The 15,665-nt window shown below is 40.3% G+C and overlaps 1 protein-coding gene across 3 annotated transcripts in view; it reads left to right on the top strand.

Annotated features, from left to right (window-relative positions):
- Positions 1 to 15,665, top strand: part of NSF (N-ethylmaleimide sensitive factor, vesicle fusing ATPase) — a 56,228-nt gene that overhangs the window by 28,838 nt on the left and 11,725 nt on the right. For all 3 annotated transcript variants that reach the window (XM_031601056.2, XM_090125312.1, XM_090125311.1), the window contains exons 9-17: positions 4,050 to 4,249; positions 6,021 to 6,186; positions 6,423 to 6,497; positions 7,829 to 8,016; positions 10,586 to 10,681; positions 10,889 to 11,045; positions 11,601 to 11,734; positions 12,883 to 12,949; positions 13,107 to 13,186. In XM_031601056.2, coding sequence (XP_031456916.1) covers positions 4,050 to 4,249; positions 6,021 to 6,186; positions 6,423 to 6,497; positions 7,829 to 8,016; positions 10,586 to 10,681; positions 10,889 to 11,045; positions 11,601 to 11,734; positions 12,883 to 12,949; positions 13,107 to 13,186 — 1,163 coding nt within the window. The remainder of the gene's footprint in view (positions 1 to 4,049; positions 4,250 to 6,020; positions 6,187 to 6,422; positions 6,498 to 7,828; positions 8,017 to 10,585; positions 10,682 to 10,888; positions 11,046 to 11,600; positions 11,735 to 12,882; positions 12,950 to 13,106; positions 13,187 to 15,665) is intronic.

Here is a 15,665-nt window from a genome sequence, read left to right as displayed (position 1 = left end):
CTGCGTCTCTTGATCACTTCCAGAGATAGTGACTCCATCGCCTCCCTGGACAGCCTGTTCCAATGCATCACCACTCTTTTAGGGAAATTTTTTCTAATGGCCAACTTCAACCTCTCCTGGTTCAACTTGAGGCCATTCCTTCTCATCCTGTCACTGTTACCTGGGAGCTAAGGCTGACCCCACCTCCCCACAAACTCCTTTCAGTTGTCCTACAGTTAGGAGATCAGTTCAGAGAATCAGGGGAGGGGTGTGGATATCGTTTATCTCAAATTCAATAAGACTTTCAGTGCTTATAACATCCTGTTATAAGGTAGGCAAACTGCTGTAAGACAGACTAGATAGGTGAGAAGCCCAGTGGATTAAAATCTGACTGAACTGTTGAGCTCAAAGCAGTGCAAAGTCATGCTATAGAGGCTTGTCACTTATGCTGTGTCTCGTGTTCACTGGGGCCATTACTGTTAAACTTATGGCTTGGGCTGGAATGGACCTTAAAGCCCATCCAGTTCCAACCAGAAAGGATGCAGTAGAACTGGAGAGCTTTAGAGCAGGGCATTGGGATGATGGGCTCAGAATAGCTTCTGTATGTGGACTGAATTGTCTTGAAGATCTTCAGTCCTGGAAAGAGATCAGTTTGCTCTTTCAGCACAGGAGATGTGAAATGCAGCTCACAAAAGGCAGACATGTAACAAAGGGAAGAGGTGTTTGTCACCAAAAGTGCCACAAGGGCTTTTGCTTTGTTGATGGCCATGGTCAGCATCAAGTACTGAATTATAAGGATGTCTGCTCTCACTTCTTTTGGTTGCAGTTGTGGTGTTCCATAGCAGGCATTGCCAATGCTTGCTAAGTACAGCATTGCTCTGGCTGGAAACTAGTTTTGGGACATCCCAGTAACCCTGTTAGTTTGACATTTGTTTAATCTGATTGGCTCTGTAGGTAAGTATTCCATAATGTATTTTCTAATTACATCATTCTGACTTTAAGTAGACAGAAGTGATTCAGCTTTACTCCAAAAAGTAGAGAATGCTGATGAGATTTATGGCTCTTAACATCCAGGTAGGATGTGACTGTAAGCATCAGCTGTTGTGTTCAGCAGTCCATCCAAGGACTCTTCATAATCTTTGTCTTAAATTAATGACATTTTTGTAATTCTGTTTGAGAGACAGAGGCATTTGCTCTTTGTTTTTTTGTGTCGTTGTTGTTGCAGAGAAGCCTTCTTTTTGATATGGGTTTGCATGTCCCATCTCTGAATTCAGAGCAGGGACTATTTCCTTTGGTTCTGCTGCTTGTCAGCAGCACATAAATCCTTTAGGAAGATTAACGGGAGGCAGTGATGTAGGCTGAAATAATGCTGGACTTACAGGTTGAGAGGAGGGGGAAATTCCACTCAGGTATGTTTTGGGAAAATCTTGTCCATGGAGCAGGTGAAGTCTGGGAACCCTGATCTTATTGTAACCTGCTTGGAGATGAATGTGCAGAGATAAGCATCTCTCCCTGCATTCAAGATCAGTGCTTTGCTTTCGATGCAGATTCCTGATAGGTGTATCTGAGTGATACAATTACAGCAGAATGCTTTCATTTTAATTAAAAGGGGAATTACACTCCCAGGTAGAAAATCCCTATGATGCTAAAATATTTCTTCTGATCTTTCGAAAAAGTGAATAATGAGAGTTGAACAAATGAATTTCATGCTGTCTCTGGGTAAGTGACATTCTGGTTTAGAACTCCCATTCTTAGTGCTTTTTTTTTTTGTGACTTTTGCCTAATATTTTGTGTGGAAGAGTTCCCGTATTGGTATATTTTAGTTCCTGTTAACATCTCTATTCAGCCTGTAACCACATGTCATTTAATTCATAATTAGAGTATCCCATTACAGGAATGACCTTTGATTTGGGCACCTAATTGTAAGCTGAATGAGTTAGTTGTCTGCACTGCTAATAATTTGTGTTTCTAAGGTTCTCATAATAGTATTGACATTTGGCAACATTGGTGAAATCAGCAAAGTGGAGATAACCTTACTCAGAATTCCTTAGTATCTCACTGTGATTTGAGACCTAACATTTGTAGTTTGTCATCACTTGTCTATTTTAAAAATGCCCAGAGTTGATATTTTTGCTTCTTCTTTTTTGAGGGTGTGCTACAAAGAGATAATGCAGTACAGTGCAGCTTTCCTACCCTGTTGGGATGCTAGCAGGGCTGTGTGCATGTGCCCTGACTTGTTGGTAGCCTTCGGATGGCCTCTCCTGCTTGAGCACTTTGGAGCTTTCTGAGCACCACTGACTTTCTTTCCTTGCTATTTCCCCTAAAAGCATCACTCATCATCAAAACCCTGCTTTGTGCTGCTTGGCTACATAGGTGATCATGTTCCTCTGCAAAACACGTTCACAATGCCTCTCGTGACATTGATTTGACAGGAATAGCTTTTAATTTATCTGAGCCTCATTTGTTCCTGTGCAAAGCTGGTCTTGACTGACAGCATGTGTTTGTGTTTCTTGACTCGTAGATGCCTGAAAGTTGACTGATGGATTCTTCTTAACCAGACCTCTTGATTTTTTTTGCAATATTTTCTTTTCTCTTCCTTTTCATTCTTTACACTTTGTTTTCCATGGAGAAATCCTCCGGGTTTATTACTGTACTTAAGCAGTGCTTCACTATCTGTGTTTGGGATTGTGGTAGGGATGAGAAGCTCCTCACAGTGATGTTCCCTTTAAACGTTAATGCACTAACAACCTGAAAGAGAGAGAGCAGTGCTTGCTGATATTAGAAAATATTTTGTGTTGAGCTGTTTTTCATGTTGAAGTGAGTTCATCACTGTAACATTAAGGAGTGAATGAAATGAAGTCACAGTTGTGCATTGGTAAGAAAAGTACTTGTTCTCTAAATGCATTAAAGTACTTCAAGGTTTCTAAGGTTTTAGATAAATCTAATATTCTTGAAGCAAAACTCTTTTTCATCTTCAAATGTACCAATATTGGATGGAGCAAGAGAAAAAGAGAAGGTGGTACAGGACTCCATATCCTGTAAATCCCCACTTGTGTTCAAAGTGGATGCAGCTTCCTCATGGTCTCTTTCCTTGGGATGTCCTGTAGGGCTGGTGAGTGGGAGTGACTGTGGCATGAGTTGTTGTTCTTTGTCTTTAAAACAAAATCTAAAATCCTGTGAATCTGAGGGAAAACTTTCTTGTTTTCACATGGATCTCTCAGAAGTTGTATACTTCTTGTGCGTGTTACTGACTTTGGATGCATCCAGCTTTAGATCCATTGGGTCTCTCCTCTTCTCCAAGGATAGAATTTAAATGCCAGTGCTCATGCACAGTGATCAGTAGTCCTGTTATTTGATTAAATTAGAGTTTTTTGGATCTCTTTAGTTACAAGTCAAGCTTTTTTGGCCTCTAATGGTTCTAATTGCTCTTAGAAGCCTTTCTCAGTTTCATAGAATCATAGAATGGCTTGAGTAGGAGGGGACCTTAAAGGTCATTGAGCTGCAACCCCGTGCTGTGAGCTGGTTGCCAGCTACCAGGTCAGGCTGCCCAGGGCTCCTTCTAGCCTTATCTTTTGTGCCTTCCTCCATATTTGTCCTAAAAATGTGTATTCAGAACTAGATTCATTGCTCAATGCAGGGGTAAAATGTTAAACATTATTACCTAGTATTCCATGATTTCTGATTCAAGAAGCAGTAATCTCCACTATCTGCATCTACACTGGGAGTGAGCTTCAGCTGGGTAATGTTGACAGTCATCAGCATTATGAAGGATGCTTCATTTCCCTTTATATATGAAAATTAAACTCAACTGAAACCTTCCTGTAAGGGAAGGTTGTCCTGACCTGTGTTATGTGCCCCTGCAGGGAAAGTGAGAAGTCATGGAATCATTATTTTGGAGATCTCCAAGATCACCAAGTCCAGTCCCAGCCCATGCTTATCATACCCACTGACTGTATCCCTCAGTTCCACATCTCCATGGTTCTTGAACACCTCCAGGGACGGTGACTCCACCACTTCCCTGGCTCTTTCCTGTGTAACCCTGCTTTTAATCGTGTTCTCTCTTGTTCTAGGCTGCAAGCATGTAAAAGGCATTCTGCTGTATGGACCTCCAGGCTGTGGTAAAACTCTTATGGCCAGACAGATTGGCAAGATGCTGAATGCCAGAGAACCAAAAGTGGTCAATGGGCCAGAAATCCTCAATAAATACGTGGGCGAGTCTGAGGCCAACATCCGCAAGCTGTTTGCTGATGCAGAAGAGGAACAAAGAAGGGTAATGCAAACATGGATAAATAGCATGGTCAGGATGAATGTGCCTAAAGAATGCCTGGAAAGGAAGTTTGTAATCAGAAAATTGCTGCTTGCATTAAAAGACTGAGTCACAGCTTCACTTTTGATTATAGTTACTCCTTGCAAGTCACTGAATATTAGTGTTCTACAGATTATTTCTGTATTTTTATACACTTAGTGTTGACTCAAAGAAAGAAGAATATCGTAGAACTGGAGAAGGTAGCTGATCTTTCAGGTACCTGTGCTGCAAATGGACAGTTTGTTTAACTTTCATTTTGAGGTAATTCATTAGTGCCCATCCTGCTGTGTTTTATATTACACAGTGTGTCAGCTGTTCAGAAAGTGCTTAAAAATAGGTTTGTAAACATTTTGCTCCTTTTTTTTTTTTTGCTTTTTTCTTGTTTTATTTTGGAGACAGTCCAGTTGGAGTTAGGGCACATAAAATAGGATGGATTTCAAATAAGTTCTCATGACTTCAAGTTTTTGAGTTACAGGGTTTTATATGAATACGTAAGTCTACATTATAACAGTGTTGTTGTGAGTGTAATAATCAATAGACCATTAATTTTTTCTCAGCAGAAAAGTAATGGATAAGAGCAGTTTTGGATCATTAGTTATGGAACTAATGGATAAGAACTCTCCACCTCAAAGCTAGAGAGCATCGATCTCAAAAAGTGTAATTGGAGGCAAAGATTGTTTTTCCCAGATTTGTCCGTTACTTTAGCTGGTTACAGGATGCCCAGTCTTTAGTTTAGAAGCTGTAAAAACCTTTTTTTCCTTTGTGCTATGATAACTCTTCATATCACTTTATCTTGGTAAGAGTTTCTGATAAAGAAAACATGACATCAGGTAAGTTGGAGTTAAATATAGAGAGGTCTTTTCAGAAGACATTAGCCAAGGGTGTTGTATCTTCTAATAGTATTTACAACAGTGCTGCAGATTGTGATAGTGCTTGACATTATTTTATTCTGCACAAGATATATTAATCAATTAGCCAGCTTTACATGGGACCCCCTGCAGATGTAAACAGCCTCCTTCTCTCTGGTTGTTGCAGTATGACTGGAAGCTGTGAGCTTGTTTCCTTTGCAATAACACACCTGTTAAAATAGACATGATTGGCTTGGGGGCGGGGGGGGGTTGGTTCTGATGACAAGTTGTGAGATTATAAAGGTCTCCAAAAGGTTGGTATTGTAATGACTTGTGTCTGGGGCAGATTGCCAGGGACAGCACATTCACCCAGTATTAATGTGGACCCCACTGACCACAATAGATGTTTTAGAGGTGGAGTTTGAAGAGGAAAAGCTTCATAACACGGTCACAAAAAAAAGGTATCCTGTTCTGTTACCAGCTGCAACTGCTTCACCTTGGAGTGAACCTGGAAATTAGCAGTTGTGTTCTGATTGGCACTGAACAAATGGACTCCTTGAAACATGGAGAACTAAGTTACATAGCAAGCTGTGTATTTCTTAGCTTCTTTTTGACCTGAGGTGTTTCCCACATTGGGTACATCCATCCAATATTTCCAGCATTGGGTGCAGTCATCCCAATTGGGTTGGTTGGATGTACCAGCCAATCCATTTTGGAGGACAGCAAGATGTTACTGGGGAGGGATCTGATGCACAGCATGTGATATCCAAATCATTTGGAGAAATCAATGTTTTGTATTTCACTGGCTGATCTTTTGAAGTTATGTTTTGTTAAATGACTTTCAATGGTGACATGTGGCATTCCTGACAAGCTTTTCTCTCCAATAGCTTGGAGCAAACAGTGGTGTTCATATCATCATTTTCGATGAGATTGATGCAATCTGCAAGCAGCGAGGCAGCATGGCGGGGAGCACTGGAGTTCATGATACTGTTGTCAACCAGCTGCTGTCTAAAATTGATGGAGTAGAGCAACTCAATAACATCCTGGTGATTGGTATGGTGGTCTTTCTTGTTATGGGGTCAGGTTGAAATTTGCTGCTCTGTTCATTGCAGAAGCAATGCAGGTTTGGTCTCTATTGCCCTGATTCTAATTTAAGGCATAACTTTTCCCAGTATTTCTGAAAATGAGTCTCTTTTGTCTCTTCTTACCTCTATGGACTGTATTCAGGAATTGAAGTCCTACTTAGTAAACTCAGCTAACGCTCCTTCTGGTTTTAATTTTGGACTTAGGAATGACCAACAGACCTGACCTGATTGATGAAGCTCTGCTGAGACCAGGGAGACTGGAGGTGAAAATGGAGATTGGTAAGCAAGCTGTACAGCTCAGTACATCAGCTCACAAGTACTTAGAATAGCAAAGCAAATATGTGTCATAATGTGAACAAGTAACCAGGATAGTGAGGGTGCTAAACTTGATACAGCTCACCACATAAATTTATAAATTTATTCGGTGAATTAAAACACTGTTTTAGATTTACCAGCTGATAAGCCATTGACCAGATGTCAGAGTCTATCCAGCAGAATTGGGTAGGTGTGAACTGGAAAATGTAATTACCTGTCATTAATTTAAAAGGGTCTTCTGTAGTTGTACACATCTACCTGATACCAGCTCCAGATTAAGTAATAGTTATCTGGTGATTAGGATTCTTCAGGAAATAAAGCACAAATTAGCTTAGAGCCAACGTTATCTGTCCATTTGAAATCAGAATGTTTAATCAGTAATGATTATGATGGAGTACAAAGGATGGCTGTACTTTGGTGCTCACTTCTATTAACAGTTCTCAGAAGGAAGTTTGAATGCACAGAGAATAGGCTGAGACTGATGGAAGGCAGTTCTTCTGTCTTGCACTGAGAAATCCAAAGCAGTGGAGATCCATGTTTAAAGGCTGGAAGCACAGTTTCAGATCTGCAGTTTTTGTAAGAACCCATAAAACATTTTCCTGTTTTCTTCCACAAACACTCAAATGTCATGAAATACTTTGTGTGCTCTGAGCTAGGCATTGAGTATTTTAAAGGTGAAAAAAAATATCTCGAACTGTGGTGAGATTTATTGGAAGGACAGGAAGAGCCATCAATATTACTGAGATGTGTTTCCTTTCAATGACAAAAAATTAGATGAAAACTTAAGTAGAGTTTGGTTATACCAAGAGGATGTTGTGCTACTGACTTACCTTTCTTTCAAGAAAAGGCATTTTCTATATCTTGCATTATGTGCATTTCAGAAGGGACTTGCTAAGGAGGAAACTGGGGAATAATCAGCTACATCTGAGAAAATGAAGGCTGTATGAAAATGACAAGGTGGAAATTGTGCATAGGGGTGCTAGGGCTGACCAGATTGCTGTTCTGTAAGGTGAATTCCTGGTATGGGAGCCTGAGAGCAATGAACTTACAGGAAATTGAACCCTGTGCTGTTTCTTGGTGTAGATTGGGGATGATGCCAAGCAATTTGCCAAGGGCAAATTTTTAAGTATTTAAATTTTAGATTAAATATAAGAGCTTTAAAATATTCTGCTGACGTGAGGGAATTGTTTATAGTGAGAAAGAGCCTTTGGACATAGGGCCACTGAGGAGCAGGGAGGGCTTTTCTGCAGCTGTGCTGAAGCACTGGTTAACATGCACTCTGTATGACATCTCAGGTTTGCCAGATGAGAAGGGTCGATTCCAGATTCTCCATATCCACACAGTACGGATGAGGGAACACCAGCTGCTGGCTGAAGATGTGGACATTGCAGAACTGGCAGTTGAGACAAAAAACTTCAGTGGTGCTGAATTAGAAGGTTTAGTTCGAGCTGCTCAGTCTACTGCAATGAACAGACATATCAAGGTTAGTCCTGTCATCTGTCAATGGGGCAAAACAAAAGAGAAAATAGTTATTTGTGGAGTCTTTTCTTGTATATTCCAAATGGATAGTGGCATCTTAACATAGCTTAGATGGTTTTCATATGGACAGCATCTTTTCACGTCACTCTAAATTACCTCTGTCATCTCCCAACATCTCTGTGACTCTTTCATAGCTCAGTGAGAATGGAAGACAAGAGTCTCTCAGTGTATTGTGGTGAAAATTGAAAGGCTTGATTTAATGGATTGGATACAGGAAACGAGGTGGAAGTGCGAACAGTCATTGATATTGCAGAGGTCTCTGCTGGAGCTTGTGCAGCTCAGTATCTTCATAAATGATCTAGAAATAGAAAACAATGAGATTGCAGGCTTATAACTTTTCTTTGGTCATATTGACTTGTAATCTTTTCAGGTTCCTCCATGCTAGAGGAACATCACCTTGCTTTCCCAATGTTTGCTGTGCATCCTTAACTAGAAAGGAGTTATAAGGACCATGAAATGTCAGGTTATATTAACCCAGATGCAAAACACAGTATTCAGTGGTGTTGAAATACGAGATGATTATTAGTTCATGAAGAAAGATGCTGAAAGATGTAACCTCTCTCGTGGCCAAGAGTTGGTGTGAATTACTGCAGAACAGAGCCTTTAACATCAATTGCACAGCATTGATACATTTATTGTAAGTAAAAAATCTCTTCAGCCTTAAATACAAAGAAAACAGGTCTTATTAATTTAAGCAGGAAAAATAATTTGCTTTCTTTGATATTTGTATCTATTGGAAGCATTGGTTCTTTCTACTTATATTTCTCGTGTAACCAGGAAAAGTTATTGTTTCCCATAATAAAAAGCAGAAAGATGAACGCTTTCTCATTTTCTTGTACTGTCTCAAAAAAAGAAAGGTATTTTCATCCCTTCACAAACAAAGCATTTTCCTTTAAATATTTAACTCCACTTCTAATTGATGCTTTTTCATTGTTTGAATTTTGCTTGATTTTGGAGGCTGATTTTGATATATTCCCTGTTGTGCCAGCATTTTGCAGTGGGAGAGAAGACAGTGGTGACATACAAATATAAAAGAGCTGTCCCCTCCTTGACATCTCAGTAATAGATGCCTGTGTTTTCCAAATGTCAAGCAATCACACCCTGTTTTTCTTTTCAAACACACACACTATTTCTGGGTAATCTTACTGTTTATTCTGAAGGTGTCTTCAGCCAAATGATTTTCATTCTCTCCTGTGAGCAGTGCAAAACTTAAAATATACATCATATGCCTGACCTAGATTTCAGAAGTGTATGTGAAGCTACAAATTGCATTTGGAAATCAAATGGAATTATTCTTCTGAATCATTTAAGCTCTTCTTGTAGATCATCCTTGTTAGAAGGTGATATCTCTGAGATATGTGTTTGAGGGGGAGTGTTATTTGATTCGTCCATGTAGGGAAAGGTGTTAGATGTTGCTATGCCTTCCAAGAAATGCCTTGAAATCCCATTTTTTAACCTTCTGAACAATCAGATGATGTAGGGCTCTTATACTCTCAGGTTAAAACCACGTGCTGATGTAAGATGCAGGTAAGTTTCAATGAAAATTAGGCTTGTTTTGGAATGTAGAGAAATTTGTTGTGGTGTAGTTGGGAAGTGAAGAAATTACCAAAAGCCAAGATGTAGATGAATGAAAATCTTTCACCTCATCACCAAGTTACTTAAAGTAGATTTCTGCCATATCACCTTGCAGTTAGATGGATTGCTTTGCACGGATCAACTTCTGCCCCTCTTGTGACTAATCCTCTTTCTGATATCTGTAACTCCATGCAGGATTCTCAGCAGACTGTACAGATGGGATTAATCTGTAACAGTGAGTGTTTGTGTGACACTTAGTGGGAAAGTTGCTTCATATCCATGTAATTCCTGATTGCTGCCTAAGGCAATCCATGTATTTGCAGATCTAGAAATAATCGCAGAAAATGGAGCTGCTCTCTAGTGTAGAGTGGAGCCACAGTCAGTAATATATCTGAATTTGGGAGTAGCAGAAGGAAAAAGGTGCTGTCTTCAGTTTAGAAGGGAGAGCAGTGTAAGCTGAGCTAATTGTAGTGTGTTTATTCCAATACTGATGGTGCTGCATTGGAATACTCACTGCTTTGGTTGCACTGAGGCAAATGAAGTAAAAAGAAATCTAATATTTACCAATTGCCTTAAAGAGTTCTGTGTGTGGAGAGGAACATGCTTTGTTTGAAGCTGCCAAAGAAGGAGTGGGGAAACGTGGTGTTGGGTTAAACCAAACTTTAATTTGTCTTTCTGAAAAAAGTCACGAAATGAAGGTTTCATCCCCTTTTTATACCAGAATCTGCAGTGAAGTATTTCTGCAGACTCTAAAGGGAGAGAGCAGTTCCTTACTTTAAAGGGAACCTACCTAATTTCTAATCTTGCCTAAGTTTAAATTAGGATTCAACAATCCTTTTGGGTTGCGGCCCAACTGCAGCATTGGATCCTTGCATTGAAGTTGGTAGGAATCTTCTGCAGCTGTGCTGTACTTCACTCTGTTTTATTACCTTCTTTAGGCCAGCAACAAAGTGGAAGTAGACATGGAGAAGGCAGAAAGCTTACGTGTGACAAGAGGAGACTTCTTTGCATCCTTGGAGAATGATATCAAACCAGTGAGTAGGCACTGTGTAATTGGATAATAGAGTCACCCAGAACAGTTAATGATGCAAGAAGCAAATTCCTTTTGTAATTAGGATGTTTAGCCCCATTTTTGAGAATTGTCTTTAAATGACACAGATTCAAAACCCGCGAGCAACTTTCACTGATGAGAATTTGTGCTGAGGATGAGTGTGAAGTAAATATTCCCTCTGTTAAAACAGGCATTTGGAACCAACCAGGAGGACTATGCAAGTTATATCATGAATGGCATTATTAAGTGGGGTGATCCAGTAACAAGGGTGTTGGATGATGGGGAGCTGCTTGTTCAACAAACCAAGAACAGTGACCGTACTCCGCTGGTCAGCGTTCTTCTAGAAGGTAAATTTAAGAATAATATCTATACAAAAACAGACAGAAAGACCCTTATTTAAACTATTCCTATCAGCTGCCCCAGTAATGATCTGTGATTGCACTCCAGATTGTTTAGGATTGGATGTTAAGATGTGTCCTTGGTCTGTAAATTATACTGGTGCGCATTCAGGCAGATCATAAATTATCTTTGTCAATATTTCCTGGGCACTCATGCTGTTTGCTTGCAGACATCATATCTTTAAGAGGCATAAATGTGATTCAAAAAGGTTCTGCAAAAAAGGAAGACATACTTTCTACAGTGGCCCATCCTACAAAATAAGTCATTTTCCTTTGCTAATTTCATGGCAAATCAGGCTGTGTGTGCTCCAATAGTTGCATTAATTTCCTTCATCTGAAGGACTGAATTGCACTGTTTTTTCTGCAAGTAGAAGAAAAGGTCATTTCATTTCTCAGGTATTCTGTGAAAGAAGTAACAAGCATTTTTAAAATATCGTTCATGCTGAGCCTTACCAGGCCCATTTTCTCCCTTAGTTTTTTTCTAATTGTATTTCTTTGTTTCAGGTCCCCCACACAGTGGGAAGACTGCTTTAGCAGCAAAGATAGCTGAGGAATCCAACTTCCCTTTCATCAAGATCTGTTCTCCTGATAAGATGATTGGGTTTTCAGAAACAGCCAAGTGCCAGGCAATGAAGAAGGTACTACTTTTCTGCCCTTTCTTTTGATGACAGTCCAACTCCATCCTGGATGAGAAAGGGACTGTCCTGTGATGATGCTCTCCGTAGGGCCTGAATTCCTATACAGACAGTTGTTATGAAATTGAATGAATGTTTGACACCCAGTGACTCATCCTATCACACTTAAGCACTTTAGCACTTACACAAGGATTGCTCCAAAAGTAATGCTTCCTACTTATTTCCATGGAAACTCCAACATATATGAAGAGCACAATAACACAATTTGACAGAGCACATTCTCAGCTACAAAATACTATTTTTCAACAGTTACCATCTTTTAACTATGCATTTTCGCCAGTAATGTGAAACTCCGTGGCAGAATCACTAATAACACAAATTCTTCTAGCTTCAGGGACTCTAAATTTGCATGTATTTATTTATTCTGGTCAGTTGTAGTTATATTTTCAGGGTGCTTGGTAGGGTAGACCCAAAAGATGGCAAGGATGCATGTCTAAGCTTGTAGCTCACAGGCATTTCACTCATTTGTGTACAAAAAAACTTCTTTTGCTTTGCTCCAATTGAGGAAATTCCATGTGGTCTGTTTGAATGAAGTTTGGGACTCATCTGAAAGGGAAAATGTCGTGGTTCTGTCCCAGCTGGATCTGATGTATAATCATCACTAACAATGAGACAAAACTGATCATGGATGAGCAAGTCTGGAGCTCTATCTCCAAGGATGAAAGAAGGAAGGGCTCAGGGCTGCACATGGAAAGAACAGATCCTGCCTGAATGAACAGTTCTGAGTTGGTAGGGTTTGGTTAAACAGGGGTTTTAACATCTTGGGGCATAGGGCAAATGCAGACAAGTAGAACTCCTTAAATCATTTCAAGTAGCCAGGTGGAAGGAAGGAGATTTAATTTACAGGAGCAAGCCAGCACTTATTTTTCTTCTAGCTGAATTATACTGGATTAGTCATGTAAATGAGGGATGTTACTCTAAGAACAGAGGAGTAGTTCACTGCAAGATTTGCATAGTTGTTAACTTTTTCATTCTCTGTTTATTCCTCTAAATACTGCTGTGCTTACTTAGAAACAGATGGACAGTTCCTATCACAACTATTGTACTTGTGCTGCTGAGATTTAGCAGTCACTCCTTTTGCTGTTTTTCAGATCTTTGATGATGCATACAAGTCCCAGCTCAGCTGCGTCGTTGTGGATGACATTGAGAGACTTCTAGGTGGGTTAGGATGAGGACTGTGTTGTCTGCCATGCAGAAATGTTGAAATACTGCAAACCAAAAATGATCTGGAACTATTTACTTTAGGAACCTCAAACTGCTTTTTTGATACGTCTGCAACTACTTGATGGGCATTAAAATATATTTTTCATTTCAGATTATGTGCCAATTGGACCACGGTTTTCTAATCTGGTGCTGCAAGCCCTTCTTGTGCTGCTGAAGAAGGCTCCCCCTCAGGTAAGGAGGTAATCGAGGAGTGTGATGCCCTATTCCTGCCATAATTCTGACAGTGGAAGGCTTTGTGTCTTGCTGATAGCTGCTGTGCTGCCAGTGGTATTACTGCCATTGTCTCTGATTCAGTCAAGTTAATCCCAGCCCCACTGTTCATTCAGTTAGACATTTCTAGGATAACCACAAAGGATTCAGCTTTAATTATCTCATCATTTAAGCCTGAATCTTATGAAATACTAAAGGAGGAAACAGGTTTAACCTTCACCATGTAAACTCTAAACATGCAAGCAGTCTGCCTTGATTTAAATAAGGAGCAGCTCAGCCCAAATCAATTCCTGGCTCAAGCATGAGCTCCCTCCTTATTTAGAAACTGTTTTCTGAGTCATGTCTGATTGTGAATGTTAGGGTTTTAATTTGTTCTTGATATCATCAGGTGAGTATAGCTCAAGGTTTTACATAGTTTTCTGGCCCTGTCAATTTATACTTTCTGACTTGATGAGGTTCAAGAACACAACAACGATGATGCTTCTGAAGCTTGTACTGAATGAGACAAGCAGGAGTGACTCCCCCTTTTTGTTTGCCATTTTCCCTCTCATTCACTAGAATTCTGCTGTGTGTGAAAGTATCTGCATGAATAAGTAAGATTCTAACAGGAAAAGCTTGAAAGTTTGTGTCAGGGAAAAGTAGAGAAACAGCCTGAATGAAGCCTTTTTGCTTTTTGTGTCATTTTTAATATCCTGGAAGCAATCATGTATACATGAGTATTCTTTTCATTAGGTGGTTTGCTGAAAAGACCTTTCAAATCCAGAACTTTGAATTAAATTCTAATGCCACAGGCCCTGATGTTCCCCTTCTGACTGCCAACCTGGGAGAACAAAGATTTTCTCCCAGACCTGCCCTCACCATGTGAAGCATCTAATATCAGACTTGGATTCTGTTATCCTGTAGCTGGAACAGAAGGGCTGGCTGTGTGCAGCTGCACAACCATTTCTGATTGTTGTAATCTCATGTGCTCATTGACTTATTGCTAGATATTTCCATAGTGCCATTATTCCCGTAGATCAGAAGAGAAAAATAGAACTTGATTTGGCTCAGTAGTCCGAAGTACTTCAAATACTACGTTTTCCATTTTATTATTGTGTCCTCTGAGTGTATTTTGCTGCCTTGCTGCACTTTTGTTGGCACTCGATTCTCCTGAAAGCAGGATGCAGGGCTTGGAGCTTTCAGATATTTGCCAAGTTTATGCATGTTGCTGGAGATTTGTGCTCTGCAATGTTTGAAATGCCCTTGAGGCTGAAGACTTTGAGTTGACAGCCAATATTATGGTGACTTAAGCCATAAATTGTTGGAGGGTAGAGAGTTTTCTGAGGAAATGTCACTCTCTGATTGATGCTTTTTTCTTTTCTTTTTTTTTTTCCTTTTAAGTGTCCACTATTGGCTACTGTAGAAATTAGGACATTGGATCAGATGGGCTTTTAGGGCTGACCTAGTTGGGTAGTTCTGATCATAGGGTTCTTCCTAAAGTATTTTGTTTCCTGTGAGCTCTCCGTGACAATTGTGACATGTGGGGATTTTTATTTATTTTTTTCCATAAATAACCCTGTGCATAAGATGTTGATTCATGCAGGAAAAGGTCAAGAGTTTTCTTCTTACTGTGAAAAAAATTTAATCTGGGCATAGAGACTCTCCAGGCTCTCAAGCTCAAGTGAGAAATCCACAGGGAGGTAAAACCACTGGTTAATCACTGCCCTTCTATGTTTCCCCTGGGATCACCAGTTCCCTCGGGGAGCAATTTATTTGGAGGTGATGGCTGGTTCCAAGGGGTTTGGTTGTAATTTGAGATGCAGATACGTGCTGTAAATGCACATGAGTAGCATTAGTGGTGCTAACTTGCTCCATGAGTCAAACCAATGCCAGCTTCTTGGCATTGAGACCCATCCTGGTCCCTGCCAGAGACCCAACACCCCCAACCAAAGACCCAGACCCCCAACCAGGGACATGGTTTAGATTCATCCCCCATAAATATGGAGCTCACGCTGTCCCAGTGCTGCAAGAAATTCATGTCCAGATGCTAGGGACACAATGCCTGTCCTCTTCTACCAACAGGCAGAGGGGGTCCAAGTATGAGCACAAGTGGTGTGAAAAGCTCAGAAATGGGAACAAGAAAGTGCTGAGGATGGTGGGCAGAAGTGTTCCAGCTGTGCAGCTCTGCCTCTCCAGTGTTGTGGCCCAGATTATGTATTCACACAGTGTTGTCACATCTCATGCAAAGAGTATACTTAATGTGCAGTCAGCTTCCTGCAATCACTGTAGGCTATGTGTGTAAGGAGCATTTCTGGGATGATATCTCATTAATTATGCATTGAGGTGTATGTTAAGTTGGTTGATGAAGGCTGCTTTCTGGCCTCCCCTCTTCCTATTGCGAGTGTATTAACGTGGTGTGCAGAGGGCAAATGCTTGAACCTCCTTGTACTTTTGCAGAAGT

This window comes from Phasianus colchicus, chromosome 26 (genome assembly GCF_987193195.1).
Source record: "Phasianus colchicus chromosome 26, bPhaCol1.hap1.1, whole genome shotgun sequence".
NCBI classification, from domain to species: Eukaryota; Metazoa; Chordata; class Aves; order Galliformes; family Phasianidae; genus Phasianus; species Phasianus colchicus.
Note: the sequence above shows the minus strand (reverse complement) of the source record. Positions and strands in the feature narration are given on the sequence as shown.